The sequence below is a fragment of the Aspergillus sydowii genome (assembly GCF_001890705.1).
Source record: "Aspergillus sydowii CBS 593.65 unplaced genomic scaffold ASPSYscaffold_4, whole genome shotgun sequence".
Lineage (NCBI taxonomy): Eukaryota > Fungi > Ascomycota > Eurotiomycetes > Eurotiales > Aspergillaceae > Aspergillus > Aspergillus sydowii.
Window position 1 is genome coordinate 168,308 of NW_024467862.1, and position 18,081 is coordinate 186,388.

General features: G+C 49.5%; 7 protein-coding genes across 7 annotated transcripts; 3 read left to right on the plus strand and 4 right to left on the minus strand.

The window, feature by feature from the left end:
* Nucleotides 1-103: 103 nt before the first annotated feature.
* On the plus strand, nucleotides 104-3,224 carry ASPSYDRAFT_150596 (calcium-transporting ATPase; the record flags this gene model as incomplete). The annotated part of the gene is made up of 4 exons (XM_040842019.1): nucleotides 104-221; nucleotides 294-451; nucleotides 518-2,833; nucleotides 2,898-3,224. The coding sequence occupies 4 exons, from the start codon at nucleotides 104-106 to the stop codon at nucleotides 3,222-3,224; spliced, it is 2,919 nt and encodes a 972-aa protein (XP_040703152.1).
* Nucleotides 3,225-4,522: 1,298 nt separating this feature from the next.
* ASPSYDRAFT_148739 (putative l-fucose permease) lies at nucleotides 4,523-6,314 on the plus strand (the record flags this gene model as incomplete). Its single annotated transcript, XM_040841836.1, has 6 exons — nucleotides 4,523-4,657; nucleotides 4,719-4,819; nucleotides 4,874-5,091; nucleotides 5,147-5,491; nucleotides 5,552-5,782; nucleotides 5,929-6,314. 6 exons carry the CDS (start codon nucleotides 4,523-4,525, stop codon nucleotides 6,312-6,314), a joined length of 1,416 nt encoding a protein of 471 aa, XP_040703153.1.
* Nucleotides 6,315-6,715: 401 nt separating this feature from the next.
* Nucleotides 6,716-7,854, minus strand: ASPSYDRAFT_56954 (mitochondrial 54S ribosomal protein uL24m; the record flags this gene model as incomplete). Its single annotated transcript, XM_040849295.1, has 2 exons — nucleotides 6,716-7,360; nucleotides 7,438-7,854. 2 exons carry the CDS (start codon nucleotides 7,852-7,854, stop codon nucleotides 6,716-6,718), a joined length of 1,062 nt encoding a protein of 353 aa, XP_040703154.1.
* Nucleotides 7,855-8,817: 963 nt separating this feature from the next.
* rho1 (Rho family GTPase RHO1) lies at nucleotides 8,818-9,673 on the minus strand (the record flags this gene model as incomplete). The annotated part of the gene is made up of 5 exons (XM_040841960.1): nucleotides 8,818-8,970; nucleotides 9,028-9,162; nucleotides 9,216-9,413; nucleotides 9,509-9,536; nucleotides 9,606-9,673. 5 exons carry the CDS (start codon nucleotides 9,671-9,673, stop codon nucleotides 8,818-8,820), a joined length of 582 nt encoding a protein of 193 aa, XP_040703155.1.
* Nucleotides 9,674-12,133: 2,460 nt separating this feature from the next.
* Nucleotides 12,134-14,730, minus strand: ASPSYDRAFT_88277 (uncharacterized protein; the record flags this gene model as incomplete). The annotated part of the gene is made up of 5 exons (XM_040851991.1): nucleotides 12,134-12,868; nucleotides 12,920-12,951; nucleotides 13,005-14,283; nucleotides 14,340-14,433; nucleotides 14,489-14,730. The coding sequence occupies 5 exons, from the start codon at nucleotides 14,728-14,730 to the stop codon at nucleotides 12,134-12,136; spliced, it is 2,382 nt and encodes a 793-aa protein (XP_040703156.1).
* Nucleotides 14,731-14,902: 172 nt separating this feature from the next.
* ASPSYDRAFT_43695 (methionyl-tRNA formyltransferase) lies at nucleotides 14,903-16,407 on the plus strand. The gene is made up of 4 exons (XM_040846703.1): nucleotides 14,903-15,174; nucleotides 15,238-15,308; nucleotides 15,363-15,490; nucleotides 15,550-16,407. The coding sequence occupies exons 1-4, from the start codon at nucleotides 14,916-14,918 to the stop codon at nucleotides 16,286-16,288; spliced, it is 1,197 nt and encodes a 398-aa protein (XP_040703157.1). The 5' UTR covers nucleotides 14,903-14,915; the 3' UTR covers nucleotides 16,289-16,407.
* A 23-nt stretch (nucleotides 16,408-16,430) lies between these two features.
* ASPSYDRAFT_150569 (SDR family NAD(P)-dependent oxidoreductase) lies at nucleotides 16,431-17,720 on the minus strand (the record flags this gene model as incomplete). Its single annotated transcript, XM_040842016.1, has 10 exons — nucleotides 16,431-16,456; nucleotides 16,504-16,582; nucleotides 16,644-16,706; nucleotides 16,767-16,855; nucleotides 16,905-16,956; nucleotides 17,010-17,117; nucleotides 17,174-17,236; nucleotides 17,289-17,375; nucleotides 17,452-17,596; nucleotides 17,671-17,720. 10 exons carry the CDS (start codon nucleotides 17,718-17,720, stop codon nucleotides 16,431-16,433), a joined length of 762 nt encoding a protein of 253 aa, XP_040703158.1.
* Nucleotides 17,721-18,081: the final 361 nt, after the last annotated feature.

The window sequence follows — 18,081 nt, forward strand, 5'->3', positions numbered from 1 at the left end:
TCTCCCCAGACCAACATCCCCCCTCTCCTCACACTCCCTCTGCTCTTTTTGTTTCTTTTTGCTCCTCCGGTCCTGGTCAACTATCCGGTCTCTATAGTCGTCCATGGAGACCTCATTCCTTCTCTCGCCGTCGGAGGTGCTGAAACATTTCGGTGTCTCGGAGCGCTCTGGCTTGTCTAGTTCCCAGGCGTCGAAATCAAGACAGAAATATGGCCCAAATGGTGAGTCCTTGGTTTCCAGCGCAGAAATAAGCCCAGTGTCGGAAAGCTAACATGTCCTCTTTTAACCGCTAGCTCTCGCCGAAGAACCCCCAACTCCTCTATGGGAGCTGATTCTCGAACAATTCAAGGACCAGCTCGTCCTCATTCTTCTAGGTTCAGCCGCAGTTTCATTTGTCCTTGCTCTTTTCGAGGATAGTGACGACTGGACTGTTTTTGTCGACCCTGCAGTGGTACGTACTGGGAATCAGTCCACATTTACTCACTACAGACTTTCTAACTTCTGCGCGCTACCCCAGATTTTAACCATTCTCGTTCTCAATGCGATCGTCGGCGTGACTCAAGAAAGCAGTGCCGAGAAGGCAATTGCGGCTCTACAGGAATACTCAGCAAACGAGGCTAAAGTGGTTCGTGATGGTGCAGTTCAGCGCATCAAGGCCGAAGACCTGGTACCTGGAGATATAATTCACATTGCGGTAGGGGATCGCGTCCCCGCTGACTGCAGGCTGCTTGCTATTCACAGCAACAGCTTCCGGGTGGATCAAGCTATTCTCACCGGTGAAAGTGAGAGTGTGGCCAAGGATACTCGTGCGGTCAAGGATAAACAGGCTGTGAAGCAGGATCAGACCAACGTCCTATTCTCGGGTACCACTGTCGTCAATGGTAATGCCACAGCCATCGTCGTTTTGACTGGTTCATCGACCGCAATCGGTGATATCCATGAAAGTATCACGTCTCAAATCTCGGAACCTACACCATTGAAACAGAAACTAAACGACTTCGGTGATATGCTCGCTAAGGTGATCACTGTCATTTGCATTCTGGTTTGGGTCATTAATTTCGAACATTTCAATGATCCTTCTCACGGTGGATGGGCTAAAGGTGCTATCTATTATCTCAAGATCGCCGTGTCACTTGGAGTGGCGGCCATTCCTGAAGGGTTGGCCGTTGTCATAACTACCTGTTTGGCTCTCGGGACTCGCAAAATGGCACAGAAGAATGCTGTGGTTCGCTCTCTGCCTTCTGTTGAGACTCTCGGAAGCTGCAGTGTGATATGCTCTGACAAAACCGGAACTTTGACAACCAACCAAATGAGTGTTGGGAAGCTCGTCTACCTGTCTCAGCTGGGAACTGACGTCGAGGCCATTGACGTAGAAGGCACAACTTTCGCCCCTGAGGGGAACCTTTCCGTCAATGGTAAGGTTGTTACGAATCTGGCGGCCTCTTCCTCGACCGTCCGACAGATGACTGAGGTCATGGCTCGTTGCAACGGTGCTGCACTTGCTCACGATGAGAAGACCGGTGTGTTCTCGTGCATTGGCGAGCCCACAGAAGGAGCGCTGCGTGTTCTTGTTGAAAAGATCGGTACCGATGATGTTGCCACCAACAATAAGCTTCTCAGCTTGCCTACATCGCAAAAACTACACGTTTCGAGTGACTATTATGAATCTCGTTTGCCTCTGCAGGCAACATATGAGTTCTCGCGCGACCGGAAGAGTATGTCTGTTCTGGTGGGTACTGGAAAAGATCAGAAGCTCCTTGTCAAGGGTGCGCCTGAATCTATCCTCGACCGCTGCTCACAGGCTCTTCTTGGGCCAAATGGCTCCCGCGTAAACCTGACCAAAACCCACTTTGATCTTTTGTCTTCTAAAGTCGTGGAGTACGCGAGCCGTGGCCTTCGTGTGATTGCATTGGCAAGTGTCGATGACGTCGCATCGAACCCTCTTCTTCATAAAGTCAGTACGCCTGACGATTACGCCCGGTTGGAACAGAACATGACCCTCATCGGTCTTGTTGCGATGCTTGACCCCCCTCGTGTGGAGGTGTCCGACTCGATCAAGAAGTGTGCCGAAGCTGGTATTCGTGTGATTGTGATTACTGGCGATAACCAGAACACCGCAGAATCAATATGCCGGCAGATCGGTGTTTTCGGAAAGACTGAGAACCTCGAAGGCAAGAGTTTCACCGGAAGAGAGTTTGATAGCCTCTCCCACAGCGAACAACTTGAGGCCGTCCGGAATGCTTCGCTCTTCTCGCGTACCGAGCCTTCTCACAAGTCTAAACTCGTGGACCTCCTTCAATCTCTTGGTCATGTGGTTGCGATGACTGGTGATGGCGTTAACGATGCTCCTGCCTTGAAGAAATCGGATATCGGCGTTGCCATGGGCACTGGTACTGACGTGGCCAAACTCGCTGCTGATATGGTTCTTGCCGATGATAACTTCGCTACTATTACTGTTGCCGTTGAAGAGGGCCGCTCGATTTACAGCAATACTCAACAGTTTATCCGGTACCTTATTTCATCGAACATTGGTGAGGTTGTGTCTATTTTCCTCACTGCCGCCCTTGGTATGCCTGAAGCTTTGGTTCCCGTGCAGCTTCTCTGGGTCAACCTGGTAACCGATGGTTTGCCTGCCACTGCTTTGTCCTTTAACCCTGCGGACCATGATGTTATGCGACGACCCCCTAGGAAGCGCGATGAACCTCTTGTTGGCGGCTGGCTTCTTTTCAGGTATATGGTTGTCGGTACCTATGTTGGCGCGGCTACAGTCTTTGGTTATGTCTGGTGGTTCCTTTACAACCCAGAGGGCCCCCAGATCTCCTTCTGGCAACTGGTAAGTCCGAGAATAATGAGCTTGGTGTCCGCTTTTTTGAAGCACTCTGCTAACTTGAGATTAGTCTCACTTCCATAAATGCTCCGCGCAATTTCCCGAGATTGGTTGTGAGATGTTTTCAAACGAGATGTCGCGTTCTGCATCAACGGTTTCACTCTCGATTCTCGTCGTTATTGAGATGTTCAACGCGATGAACGCGCTCTCATCCAGCGAGTCCCTCCTCACATTTGGTCTCTGGAACAACATGAAGCTCGTCTATGCCATCATACTCTCTATGACTCTTCACTTCGCTATTTTATATATCCCGTTCTTGCAAGACCTATTCGCAATCCTTCCATTGGATTGGATTGAATGGAAGGCAGTCCTGGCAATCAGTGCCCCTGTTATGTAAGTCTCTTCAGTTTCCGCCATGCTCTATTCTCGTCCACAGAAACTAACAGCATTGCAATAGTATCATCGATGAGACTCTGAAGGTTGTGGAGCGCCGCTTGTATAATGTTACCGCCAGTGCTCCCGTTGAGCAATCGAACGGAGCCGCGTCGAAACCAAAGGAAGCATAGAAATTTGGTTGGCTAAGGGATTACTTGGTGTTGATAGGTGCCTTTGATAGATATAGACATTGGACCTTGAGATGTGGTTTTTGCCTCTTTTTGATTTTCCTCTTTTTTATCCTTCTTTAAGTTATGCGTGTATGTATCATGGTAGATGAATATATCCGAGGGGAACAAATATTTCAAACTTGAATCAGGCACTGAGAGTGCATCGTGTGTTTGTCACCTGATCGCAGTTATGAGCCCCTACTGGCTCTTCGCTTTCCTTTTGTTTTGAACACCTCCCCTGCTCAGGCGAGAGCTTTCCCGATTCCCGGGTTCGTCATCCTGTGCTACTTCCCAAGATGGAATTATCCGACTAGACAGGCCGAACTGCTAGATGGTGAATCTAATTGGACATTATTTGCCGCGCATACGAACAAGCCAGCTGCCCAAGTGGAGAGCTTTGCGAGCCGTTTCTCACGAGCTTTGGCGTTGCATTTGGGGAAGAGGGGTGCTTTCAGGATCACGAAGCGAAGTGGCTTTCTGGAACGCCCATTCTTTTTTACCTGCTGCCTTCAAGAATATGTCAGACTCGAGCCTCGGGTATTTTCAGTTTTCATCAGCAAAAAGAATATCGCGAATTAAGCTGTTCAGGCAAGAAGTCCGAAAGCGCTCTTGCTTGGCTCAGCCAGGGTGTGACCGTGCCATATTACTCGTTCAGTGGTGGATTCGTGCCGGCGATCTTCCCCAGACTGAACGGTAATTGTCTCCGAAGGGGTCCGGGGTTTGCGCCAAAGATCGTCCACTTCCACCAGTCACCATGCTCGATTTCCCCCAGACTGTGAGGAGTGGTTCCAAGAAGAAGGAGAATGAGGAGAACGTGGTGTTTCCAACCCTGAGTTCCTTGCAACCTATTGGCGATTTACGAGATGCACCCACTCATCAGACATTGATGGCACCCTGGGCTAGCTCTCGTGATGTTGCACAGCTCGAGCCCATCGGTACATAAAGTCCTGAGACCAGCTGCTCTCTGACCCGTGCATCTTTTCTTTTCGCCTTGTAAATGCAGGCGTTTCACACTCGGATTGGGTTGTTACCTGAGGAAGCCAAGCCCAACGTCTGATCCCAACTCGATTTGCTTCCGTTTCTCGTCAAAATGGGGTTTGTGCAGTTTTTGAAAACCCGGTCTGGGTTTCGGGTCGACAATAGCAAGACTACATCTGCCGCGAACCTGACATTACGCCAGAGTATATGGCCTCTGATGCTCGTCACTATACTTTTCTTTTTGTGGGTATGTCGCCGTCAGACGTCCCTCAGGCATGCCATTTCAAGCTTTGACTTACACCGCATAGGGTTTTGCATACGGGCTGCTTGATACCCTCAACAAGCATTTCCAGATTACACTCAACATCACGAAAACCAGAAGTTCAGGGTTGCAAGCCGCATATTTTGGGTGTGTACTATCAACAGTCTCTCGCAGAGCGACTCACTAATTATGTGATTTTAGTGCCTATCCTCTTGCTTCCTTAGGCTATGCGAACTGGCTTCTTCGGCATTATGGGTATAAAACTGTTTTCATTTTTGGATTGGTCCTTTATGGCATTGGAGCACTCTGCATGTGGCCTGCCGGTCTGAATCAATCATTTGGAGGTTTTTGTGCAGCTACATTTGTCATCGGTTCAGGGTTGGGATCGCTTGAGACGGCAGCCAACCCGTATCTTGCAGGTAATGACGCATATACTGTGTTTTTGCACGTCCTATATACTAAGATCGCATGCAGTTTGTGGTCCCCCAAAGTACGCCGAAATCCGAATCAATTTAGCCCAGGCTTTTAACGGGATTGGCACTGTTGTTGCGCCAGCGCTGGCCTCGTATGTTTTCTTTACCGATACCGCGGACAACGTCAATGCTTTGAAGCGCGTGCAATGGGTATACCTTGCTATCGGAATATTCGTCTTTGTTCTGGCCGGAGTCTTCTTCATGTCGACCATTCCTGAAGTTACGGATGAGGATATGGCATATCAGGTGTCTACTACACATGTCAGCGAGCAAGAGAAGCCGTTTTGGAAGCAATATAAGCTATTCCATGCTACACTTGCTCAGTTCACGTACACTGGCTCTCAAGGTAATTGCCCTTTGTTGCTAGGTCCACCCAATTGCTAGAGATACTGACCGCACCATCTAGTTGCCATTGCGTCTTACTTTATCAACTATGCTACCGAAACCTGGCCGGGAACAAGCAGCTCTACAGGCTCAAAATATCTCGCCGGAGCACAAGCAGCATTCACCGTTGGCCGATTCCTCGGCGCCTTTATGATGAAATTCTTCAGAGCACGCTGGGTTTTCCTCGCCTACCTTTCAGGCGTGGTCGCTTTCTGTGCCGCTTCAACGACACAGAGAAATGAAACTGGAGTGGGTAAGTAACTCAGAATAATAAAACCTACTTCCCGTCCCATCTCTCCAGCTGCTCGGCCAGATACCACCTCCCCCCGCCTACTGAAACAAGCAAGCAAGCAAGCAAGCAAACAAACAAACAAACAACTAACACGTTTTCCTTGCCAGCAATGTTATTCCTAACCCTCTTCTTCGAATCCGTCTGCTTTCCCACCATCGTCGCCCTCGGCATCCGCGGTCTGGGCCGCCACTACAAGCGTGGGTCGGGCTTCATTGTCGGCGGCGTCAGCGGCGGTGCCGCAATCCCTGCGCTCCTGGCCCACGTCGCCGATATGCGCAATAACACTGGGTTTGCATTCATCGTGCCGACCATGTTCATGGTTGTTGCGTGGACGTATGCAGTTGCAGTGAACTTTGTCCCTGTGTATAGGGATACGGTGGACAAGGTTGGGGAGAGTGATATTGGGTTGCGGTCTGATGGGGATGCAGATGCGGTTAAAGACGTCGAGGCTATGGGGGATTCAGAAAAGGCCGAGGTTGTCCATGTTCGGTGAGGCCTATTTCGGTTTTGTAGGAGTAGCTATGCGGCGAGTTTAGTTTACGGACTTTATGAATTATGACATAACCGACTCGGGATATACTTTTATTTTCATGTTGTAGCGGTGTCAGACTATACTAAGTTTTTGACTTTTTCCTCAAGCTCAAACTAAACTTTCTATTATACCTAGGTAGTATACTATGCGTATGAAGCTGAATTTGATACGAACTAAGGAGAATATCTATTAAGCATACGTGGTGCCAATAACTGAATCCTAATCTTATACATTCATATTCTATGATACAGTAATACAAAAGGTACACCCGGGGAAATTAAAAACAAGACAACACAAGAATCACATAGGAGAAGAGAAGAGGAGGAAGCGCTTCAGATGCAAAACCCAACTTGCTCAAAGGTTTAAGCAGGCTTCGTCTTCCCCGCGGAGGTCTCCATCATATAACTCTCGATAAATGACGCCGTCTTGTCATCCAGCTTCAAGTTCCCATCCTCATCTCTCATGCTATCTAGCTGCTCCTTCTTCTTCTGTCGAATCAAAGCCATAAGCTCGCCTCTCGGCGTCATCAAAGACCTGCTTTGAAGATATTCCTTCTTAAGATCCTCCAACCGCTTCTGTTCCACGAACTCAGGATCATGTCTTGTACGGTACTTGGAGAACTTGTTTCTAAGCTCGTCAAGCACACTAGGCGGGAAGGGCGCGTAATGTAGCGAAGGCACCCAGGATGGCGTTTCGACTTCCATACGGAGCGTATCCCACTCTTCGTCCTTGAAGGCTGGCTTTTCGAACCGTGGCCAGGGGATTTCGATATCCTCACCAGCAATGTAGCGTGTGTGTCGTGGAGTTTCGATGCCGTGCTCACGTTCGAGGATGGGACCGCCGCCGTAGATGTGTTCGACGATCATGTCGCGGGTTTGGCCTGTGGATGGGTCGTCGAGAGCGGCAACGAGACGCACGTCGTCAATGGAGATGGGAAGGGGAACGGTCTGGAAGGGCGTCTTGTTGCCGTATTGTTCGCTCAGCCATTCTGGGAAGTAGATATCGGCCTGAAGTTATATTAAGTTAAACCTTGATTTGGTGCAGAATAAATAGTAAATCCAGGAATGAGTGCATGAAGGCTTACCATGTTAAGATCCTTCACCGTGAGAGTCTCATTCTCGGCATCCACTCGGGTCACCACATCGATTTTACCCTTGTCCCTTCCCTTCATAATGCACACCCGATCACCCGGGGCGAAGTTGATATATTTCCTCCGCAAATGCTTCGGAATAGCCGGTGGCCTCATCGCTTGTGGACTCAACGCGCCAAACGATTTTCCTTCAATTCCTGCATCTCGCTGAGGTGCCAGAGGTCCTCGCATCCAATCCTCCCGGCGTCGTAGCCTCTCAGCGCGGATGTTGTCAAGTTCGATCCGGTTGTAGGCAAAACGCTGCCGCAGGGTGTCTTTTAACTCATCGCGTTGGGCACCCTTGTTGGCTCGTATGGCTTTTCGCTGCGCCTGGTTCCTGGCCAGAGCCGTTCGTCGAACAATTTTTTGCATTTTCAGAAAGGCCGGGCCTGGCAATGGCAAGGCGTGCGGTGCGGAATCGGGTCGGTGATGCTGGTTGATTGTCGCGGAGGGAAAATTGCGGACTTGAATGTCTCACGTGACGTTGTTTTAGTGGAAGTGTGTTTGAATGCCCCCAACGCAGAGGACAGCACGACTCCTGCCTATTTTTCTGTAAAGGCGCTATTCAAGTTTTACTTTTGTACATAAAAATAACGAGGGGAAATAATCAATTAGAATTTTATATCTTATGCGTTGCTTGGTATCCTGCATAACCAGTCGGAGATGTCACGTGGACTTTCAGGGCAATAGAATCTCAAGACTGACTGGGAAACATCAAAGAATCCAAGAACAGAAGACACTTCCATGCATTCTCTTTAACCAAAATAATTAGGGCACCGGGGAAAGGGAAAATAAGAATTTGTTAGGGGAAACCCGAAAGGCACAGGAATTTTCTATCAGATCACGAAATTCCAACTTGCTTGATCAATTCCCTTAGGCTGGGCAGCTGAAGCAAGACACCATTCCCAGTTGCACATTGTCACTCTACACTACTTAGACAAGTAATGCAGACCAATGCTTCGGCTGATGAACAGGGGATCTCCTTCGCTAGAGGGAATCGAGCTGCCTCGGGGGCGCTATGGAAAATGGTTCAGGAGAAAATGAAAAGCCCACAAGGTTATGACAACGCCTCCCTAAAAAAAGAAGTCTGCAAAAGAAGAAAGTCGACCCAACTGCACAGCCAGATTATCCCATGATGCTCATGTGCCCGTTATTGAATATAAACCACATTCGCATCTGGCACACACTGGCATACTCACACTCGCACCGACACAATCCCATCGCCCCTTGTAAGATAAGAAAACATAAACAACCAAATATTCGAGACGCTTATCCGTTCGTATAATCTCCGCATGATTAAAAGGCCTTTTGCGAAGGTGGGGGGAATAAACTAATTTACAGGATGCTGCACTTCTTCTTCTTGCTGTGGGTCTTCGTCAAGAGAGCAGCACGGGTGGCAGCCTCGAACACCTCACGGACGCCTTCGTTGGTTCGTGCAGAGCACTCGAGGTACTTGTAAGCGCCGATCTTCTTGCGGACTTCCTCACCCTGCGAGCAAGTCAGAATTTTGGTTCAGAGAATTGCAGTTTGTGTTCGGGACCCTACCTGTTCAGGGCCGACGGGCCTCTGGGATGTCTTGTGCAGCTCCTCGATTGTCTTGGGGTCGTTGCGAAGATCCTTTTTGCATCCAACGAGGATGATGGGGAGACCCTGGCAGAAGTGAAGAACTTCAGAAATCCACTGGTACGGGGTCAGTTGGTTGCCAACAAATAATTCCTCGGGGAAAAGCTGACCTTCTCCTGAACGTTGTCAAGGGAATCCGGTGAGTCCACCGCAAAGCAGATCAGGATGACATGAGAGTCAGGGTAGGAGAGAGGGCGGAGACGGTCATAATCTTCCTGGCCAGCAGTATCCCAAAGAGCAAGCTCGACGTGCTTGCCATCGACCTCAACGTCCGCAACATAGTTCTCGAAGACGGTGGGGACGTAGACCTATGAGTATGATCGTTAGTTCCAGAAAGCATTACGCAAGTTATGAGCAGAGATCGACGGTGGTCGACGGTAGAGGCTCAAGGCGGGAAGCTAACCTCAGGGAAAGTGCCCTTAGAGAAGACGCTGCAAGGAGAAGATATCATCAGCAAATGGTGCTAGGAGATAATGATAGTTCTCACGGGAAAGACTTACATCAACAGACAGGTCTTACCGCAGGCACCATCACCCACGATGACAAGCTTGCGGCGGATCTCGGCCATCTTGAGAGGAAGAAAATCAGCGAGGTGGTCGGGATGAATCAACTTTTTGGGAAAATTGAAAATAATGAAGACACTGAAAGCAGCAGGAGAATAAAGGTGTCGTTGGGGAGGGGATGGACCGTTGATGGACGTTGATGGTTGAGAAAGGGACACAAGTCAGACGGCCGAGGGAAAAGGGTTACCACGTACGGTGTAGGAACTGGGCGCAGCGGCGCAGATTAAAAAAGGTAATTCGGCGAGAAAAACGATCCAGCAAGACAACTGGAAGTGGTGTGAAAGAAGTTAAGATAGCAAGTGGAAGGACCCAGGGGAAGAGGGATGACTGAGGATGGAGGGTGCTTGATAAATGGAAGAGAGAGTGAGGAGGTGGAAAGAGGCGGTTAGTGGTGAGTCTCCCTAAGCAGCGTAGTTGGACTCTTAGCTACCACGCTTTATCGGCACTCAATAATAGCCTGTCAGGCCCCTTAAAGAGTTAGTTACTTAGCTCTTGAAATGTTGACTCAGTAACCTGCTCAGGGAAAAAAAAAAGAAAATTATCAGTTTTAAATATTGATGACTGCCCTCCGAAACACCACGATACCATGTTACCCAAGGTGAAAAGAAGGTGGCGCAGCAGCTATGTGGCTGTGAACCCTGGATTTTGTTTGTTTTCCTCGTCAATGACGAAAATGACGAAATTTTTGCGGCAATTACTGATCCAGAGCTCTGCCAACAAGAGTATCTGTTGCGCGGCAGTATCTATTTAAACCAAAATTTCCAGGCTCTTTCCCAAAAGCAGGCTGAGGAGACTGAGGCTTTCTTTCTCCTTTTCTGAGCTGTTGCCTGGTGCCTAGTTGACGCTGCCTTTTCAAGCCACAGTGGCTGCACATAATAATACGGTATGTTACAGTCAAATACGAACACGAAACACTGCTATTCTTCTGGATCGGCTCCTGAGGCTGAGGTGGTCCTTGATAAAATGAGAGCCGTGACGGCTGGAGTTTCGGTTATGCGACCGCAATTTAACACTCCTGTCTTGCTCCATGATACGAGGTTTGAAAGCGGAATAGAGAAGCGGAGAATTTCCGGACGTTCGAGCTGACCACTTTGTTGATTCAGCTTCCCTTGTATAGTACCAGTTTCTTGTGGGCCTATTGCAGCACCAACCGGCGAAACACATTTCTCTGAATGGTGAAATCCTCCTTCATAACATTAACACTGTGTGTCTTCAATTCGACCAGTCTTGGATTAATACAAATGATAAGGCTGGGCATGGACAACTGCCCTGAGCCCCCTGACCCCTTCGGCCTTCCCCCCAATCAACTAACTCTGCTCATTGCTGTGTTACCGCAGCGAAGACCCCAATGCGTCCCATGCTCTCAGCCAAAGGAAGCTTCATCCTGAGAGTCACTGAACAGTGGACACATATTATTCCTTCCAAGGTCCCAAGTTTTGGAGACGTGGGAGACGTCAACCCCGCAGACTGTGCTGTCGGTTTCCCAGCCAATGGTCCATGCGGCATTCACCGCATGCTGCTCTGCATGACAGGCACCCTCACGAAATGCCGATGAAGCCCATTCATTCTTGTACTTCGTCGCCTTGCCATGCCCCAACGCGCCTCTGGCAGGAGAGCCAAGCATGAGCTGACAGAAGCTCCCTGGAATCCCGGACGAGCCTGCCAGTGAAGACTGAGGACTGTATCGGCCATGTCTCTTTCTGCGACGCGCATCCACACACAACAAAACTCTTGGGCTCCTACTTGGTTAGAGATCGACCCAGAGACGTCCCGCTGGGAAAACTTCCACTTCCCTCCCGGGCGATCGATCCTCTTGAGCTTGAGAACTATCGTGGTGAACCTCCCTATCCACCGTTACATTACATATCGTGGAAATAATACGTGGCGGTGCACGATACTTTAGTACACCCGACTCATGCCCCCTGACCCATAAATAACCTCCTTCTACCGTACGTCGCATAGCGCACCGGGCCAGTAAAGAATAGGAACAGGTAGTTAAACTAGCAGTTCATAATTTCACTATCAGATAGAAGACGAAGTACCTTTTGCAAACGTCATCCACCACGCACACCGTTGAGCGTCTCCTGATTTCTCTATCCGAGGATTGTTTCCTTTGAGACTTTAAAGGAAATGGTATCCGACCAATCTAACTTTGGACATTCCATTGGCCGACGACACGTGTAGTGGACGACTAACGTGTTAATACAATCCAGCCTACTGCAAGACTGCAAGGCGGCGGGGATACGCCCTTTGAAGGTGGAAGAAGGGATTGTCAGGTTTGAGTTTTGACCTAAGGCCTGGAATTGCATGTTCAGTTTCCGAATATTAGTTCGTCTTGCTCTGACATTTGCTATGTACGAAACATTAGCATTTTGAGGCTCTACGGAGTACTTGTGGCTAATTACGGATCTGCGTATGTTACGAAGGTAGCAAAGCGCTGTAAATTAGGCTGCTAAAATGGATATTTATCTATTCAGCCTGAGTAGATTCTCAATGTACCGCCGCGCATCTAGACCCAACCCTTCAACAAGCTTCCCTGGTGCCATATCCATTTTCGAGCCTTGGAGTGATAGTCCAGGGGACGATGCTCCGCCCAGGTCCCTCAAGAACCGCGCCCCACTGCCACCACCGATACTGCTAGCATTACGAATGTGGTTTGAAGAAGCAATGTGATCGCTGGCTTGGCGGATAATGAAGGCCTCCTGTTGTTTATTCCTGTCTGCATCCGACGGATCTGATTGAGTCTGTGGAGACGCGGAAACACGGACCCAAACGATCCACCACCCACGGCTGGTTTTGCAGGTTCGTTCGAGTTCAAGGGGCCGAGACCGAGTCTCGATATAAGTCGTGAGGAGACGATGGTGGATGCCTATTGTTTCGACCCGAGAGAGGGATAAGGCCCCGCTTATGCGTTGGTTGTGGAGGTGAGATAGAAGGTCCGGGATGTTGGGGATAGAGGATCGGATAGAGAGGTTGTGTGGATCGTATACAAGATCGTATATCGGGTGTTGTTGTTGCTGGGGTTTGATATTAGAATCTGGAGCTTCAGAAATTCGAGACTCTGCCATCGAGGGAGATGTAGAGGCGCTGAGCGGCTTTTGGAGGGGCCCGAGTTGATGATGTATACTGTGGTAGAGAGAGGGATCGGAAAGCGATGGTGTTGTGATGTCGAAGAGGAAGGTGTATATGAATGGTTGATGCTATTAAAGTCAATCTCCGTAAAATGTTTCAATTGGGACAGGGTGGCTTACAATGTACACGACAGCGCGGAGTTGTACTGAGTCTGAGGGATGTGAGTTTTGTGAGCTGAGTGGATGGGGTGAGAAATAGGCCTACCTGTCGTATCTTGCTGTGAATCTGCCATTTCAACGTATATCATCCTTCTGGCTATCTTCTCATTCGGACTGGCAGCAGGATCAGAAGGTTCTGTTTCTTCTAGTATAATTTCTGGACTGGCTGTGCTATCCTGTAAACCGATAAGAAATCTCCCGTGGTCGCGACGCCGTGGGCCGTCATTTGCGTTCGGTGGCTCTTGCGAGCCGGCTTGAGTGTTGGAGTTGTTTGCCTCACTAGAGACATTCTCTCTTGTAGACGTCTCGGCTTGAGGATGCGGACTAGATGTACGACTAGATGACCCCGAGAGGCCCCATGACGAGCCGTAACCGAGGGTGAGATACTTTACAAACGTCTCTGTCCCTGTTGTCATCCAATCACCTGTCTGGCTATTCTGATCCTGAGCGTTTCCATTGTTCGTTTGTTGCTCTGTCTTTTCCGGAGTGTGCGTTTCGGTTAAATGAGGCCCCGGCGCCCCTCCAACAAGTGGTCGGGGGATACCTGGGGAGAATGGACGATCTGTGGTAGCTCTCTGCGTAGCATCAGTGGAATCGAGCTGGTTGCTGGTAGATTTTCCAGACGGCGTTCCCCGTTGTCGCCTCCTCCGTTTCCGACGCCGTGTCGAGGTCGGATCCTCGCCGACTCCATAAGCGTCAGCACCATATATGTATATCCATTCCATCCACTGGGATATAGATACAAGGGAACGTCGTGTGACCGCTCCAATACCCGAGAATATGACACCATCTGAAGGACGTGGATAAGCATCAAAGCCAAGCCATCTGTTCTCGGCGTCGCTTCCTGGTCCGCTTGTCGTTTGATGACCACCATTTGGATCATACGGATCACCGAATCGGGACACAACTAAATCAACAAGTCCTTCTGTCCTTGAGACAAAGTCTTCGAGCACCTCTCTTTCCCCGCTTCCCCATTCCTCTTCACCAACCCCAATACCAAGCTCGCCTCCAGCAGAAAGCTTTACACCATTATACATCTCCACCACAGGGTTTCCACCAAGAAGAACTTCCCAGTTCCAGGCAAAGCGCATCCAGAAGTTCTCGAGGAATAGGCAAAACGTGGACCTGCCAGCACTTTTGTAGAGTGTATCAAGGCTTGCAGCATGGTGCAGAAGGAATGTCGAATGTGCTCGACGAAGTTGTTGGGTTAGGAGCTGCGGGGGAGCCATTTCCCTAGAAGAGTATTGGAAAGAAGCTTTCGAAGCATTTCGTTCCGAAGAAGATCCATTGCTAGGATCCGTCGGTAGTCGAGTCAGGTCGATAGACTAAGATCTCAGTGCCCGTTCAAATAGTGCTTTCTAGGCGTGAACTGTATACATACGGCTAGGATCCACCAATCCTGCTCTAGTTCATGTAGCACAATTTGCGATTTCTCTGTCTCTACGAAGTCGACAGCTTTCCCGTCCGAGAAATTCCTAGAAGTTGCCCTTAGCACCTATCTCGTTGTAGTTGATAAGTAGCAATTCTCACCTCGCAAACGTCACCATACCCTGCGCCAGGCCCACCTGGCGCAATCTATCATTCCATTCATCGTTGGACTCTTTATCACCGTTCCCAGCAGAACTATCTTGCCGTCGCGAGTGACATGATTTCGATGTGTAAAAGACAATCTGCTCTCTGATGGTTTCGTCCGTAGCTCCGAGTAGTGGATTGTAAATGGCCAGAAACGAGAGTTGCGCCGGAACTACCGAGGATGTATTGCTCTCTGGCATGGCATTTTAGGGCCGTGAGTTCCAGATCACAATGTAATTTCGCGAGGTCGTGGTCAAGCTCAACGATCATCCCCGCGATTTGGCTTGCGGTGGGCAGTGACATCACGTGGCGGGCAGTCTAGCCCGCCGCGGAGCTATCGGAGGATTCGATGTATAGTCAATAAGCTGACCAGGCAGCCTCGGCCATGTTCATCTCAAGAGGCTCGGGCTTGCTGTGTTTGTATCGGCAAGCTCGCGTTCGTCCGTTCTTCACAGCCCGATTCGTGTCCTCAAAAACCTACGACCCGCTCCGAATCCTCTTTTGCGGTTCTGATGAGTTCAGCATAGCTTCTCTTAAAGCTCTCCACGCCGAGCATGTGAAGCAACCCGATCGGATCGCTTCCATTGACGTTGTTTGCCGGCCTGGAAAAAGGGTAGGGAGGGGCTTGAAACAAATACGCGAAGGTAATTAATGGGAAGGGACAAGCTATGTACGGGTTGTTTATCGCTGATACTTTGGTTCAACAGTCCCAATCAAAGCTGCCGCAACGAAACTATCGCTCCCTATCCATGAGATTGACACCTTCACGGGGTGGAAGGTATATGAACCCTGGTCGCTACCAGCATAGTCGAATGCAAACTCACGGTTATAGCCCCCCGTGCTCCCTGAAGGACCCATAAATCTGATAGTGGCGGTCTCGTTTGGGCTTTTCGTGCCACCGCGCATCCTCCATGGCGCCAAATACGGTGGTTTAAATGTCCACCCCTCGTTACTTCCTGAGTAAGCATGCCTATGATCTTAGGGTATCTGGCAAAGACTAATCGAAAGAATAACTATAGCTTCCGGGGTCCCGCACCACTTCACCATACTCTTCTAGCGGGCAGAACCACAACCGGTGTCACTCTTCAGACCCTACACCTTCAGCATTTTGACCACGGAAAGATTCTTGAGCAGACGCCCCTTCCCGGTTTTGCGATACCGAACCCCGATTCGTGCACTGTTCCGGAGCTGTTGAACGTTGTCGCCCCAAAGGGCGCAGATATCTTGGTTGAAGGCATTCGAAAGGGCCTGTTTGTCCCCCCTGTTGAGGATGCAGGCTGGTACTCGCCTGATCATAATGAATTGATACACGCTGCGAAGATCAAACCCAAGGACAGACATATTGACTGGGCGAACTGGACATGGACGGATATCAGTCGGCGGCACCGGGTGCTGGGACCACTGTGGAGCAAGTCTTTGGTTTTTGGCGAACCGACTGGGAATATTCCGACTTTCCAACAGCGCAGAGTCATTTTAAGCGATTTCGAAGAGGTGCAACCGTTGAAGGGAAGCGAGGCATTTGCGCTTGTCCCGGGACTGCCATTTATAGATGGCGAGCACACAGTCAAGTCGGACTCAGGCAAGGGGGTATATGTGTTCACCCGAGACGGAAGGCTAATCAAAATCCATCAAATGAAGGTGGAGGGCCAGCAGAATGCAGATGCACTTCGAGCTGCTCTCAAGGCTGGAATGGTTGGAAGCCGCACCTTCTCTTCATACGACGCCCCATTTGCCCCGTTTCATAATCCCTTTTGCTAAACACAAAACTTACGGAAGGGGACCTGACATTCACATACATCCAATGTATTCTATGTGTAACTAACGTGATACCATTTCTAGCGAAATCTTAATACTATTAGGCTCACCAATGGTTTTCAATCCAATTGTAAGCTTTTCTAGCTTAGTAGTTTATCACAAACCCCGAATCTACAAAGTCAGTAACGGTTACACAGGATAATCCAATGGGGACCTACCTATTTGCATTGCCTGCCCTGTCACCGATGAGTTCTTGGCTAATGTGATATACGCCTCGGCCGTATCTTCCACTTCAGGCTGGTAGTGACGAAGGGGAATCAGTAGGCTAACTCCTGGTAATTACTTGGGGATTCCATACCAGGGTATTCAGAGGGGTAGCGGACTTATAACGCTCGATCTTCTCCTGGGGGAATCGCAAGCCCTAAGGCAGTCTTAGTAATGACTCTACACCCTCCCCAAGCCGGGCTCTTGGACAACATACCCAGTCCGTAAGAAGCAGACCTGGTAGGACTGCGTTGACGCGAACCTTATTTCCTTGAGTCTGCGCGAGACATTTCACCAAGTGCAACCCTGTATTGTCAGTGAGATCTATACGCGCAGCACACCATGGATCACATACCTGCTGCCTTTGTCACTGAGTATGGCAAGCTACTTCCGGTTGCCGAAACAGCCTAAACAATTTGTCAGTGAATGGCGGTTACTTTTCTCCAGGTACAACACTAACTGCGGCCGATGAAGTGAGCAGGAAAACACCACCTTCCGCATTGGCCTTGAAAGTGGGAAGAGCTGCTTTGAAAAGCCATAGATGGCCCTTCACATTGGCCGACCAGCACTAGAGGATTTCATGTTAGTAGAAATGTATCAATTGATATACCGCTTGCAGCATACCATATCCCAATCCTCCTCGCCCATAGCATCCAAGTCACCGAAGTTGGTGATCTTAGTCCAGCCCTTCAATGCAGTTAGCCCATTCCTTTACAAGGTCCTTATCAAGGTGACCAACAGCATTCGAGACGAGAACATCCAGTCCCCCAAGCTGTTCAATTGTAGTCTTAACCATATTCTCACAGTCGGCCTTGAGACTCGCATCCTACGTCGCGAGAGCTTGTATTAGCCATACCATCACTATAACAGCTCGCGCACACCAGACCTGAAGGAGGACGAACACCCTTTATCGTTATCGCCTTTACGTTATATTGCGCGCGGATATCTGAGGCGATTTTCTCTGCAGCATCCGCACTGGAGAAGTAATTGATCGCAACATTGCTTCCCTGAGCGGCAAATTTCTGTGCAACGAGAGCGCCTAGTCCTCTAATAAGAGAGAGAGAGACGGGCGGTATTAGCATTTGTTATGCGGACCTGGATTTGATGCGGGGTTACGGTACCTCGAGCCTGCAGTGACGAGCACATTGCGGGTTTGCAATGAGTATGGCATGGTGTTGATAGTATGCTACAAGTTCCTGGATATAAAACCGAGATGTTGACAGGGTTACGAGCTGGAATAATATTAAATATGGAATGAAGGTGATGATTGCCACTCTGCTCAGACGCGGGGTAAGTTCGTGGGATCTTGGGTTGTCGCGCAAAGGGGAGATCTACCCATAGGCACACGCATGGGCTTTTACTAATGGGTATTTTACGAAGGTAGTTAGGTTACAGGTCGGAAGATCCGTTTCTTGAGCGGACAGCCCGTCTATTGAATCCACCGGTTGTACCACTGGACCCGATGGCGGCAGCGAGGGGAAAGCCTCGGTTGGTCCGAAGCCGAACTATGGAAAGCAGTTATGGTAACAGTA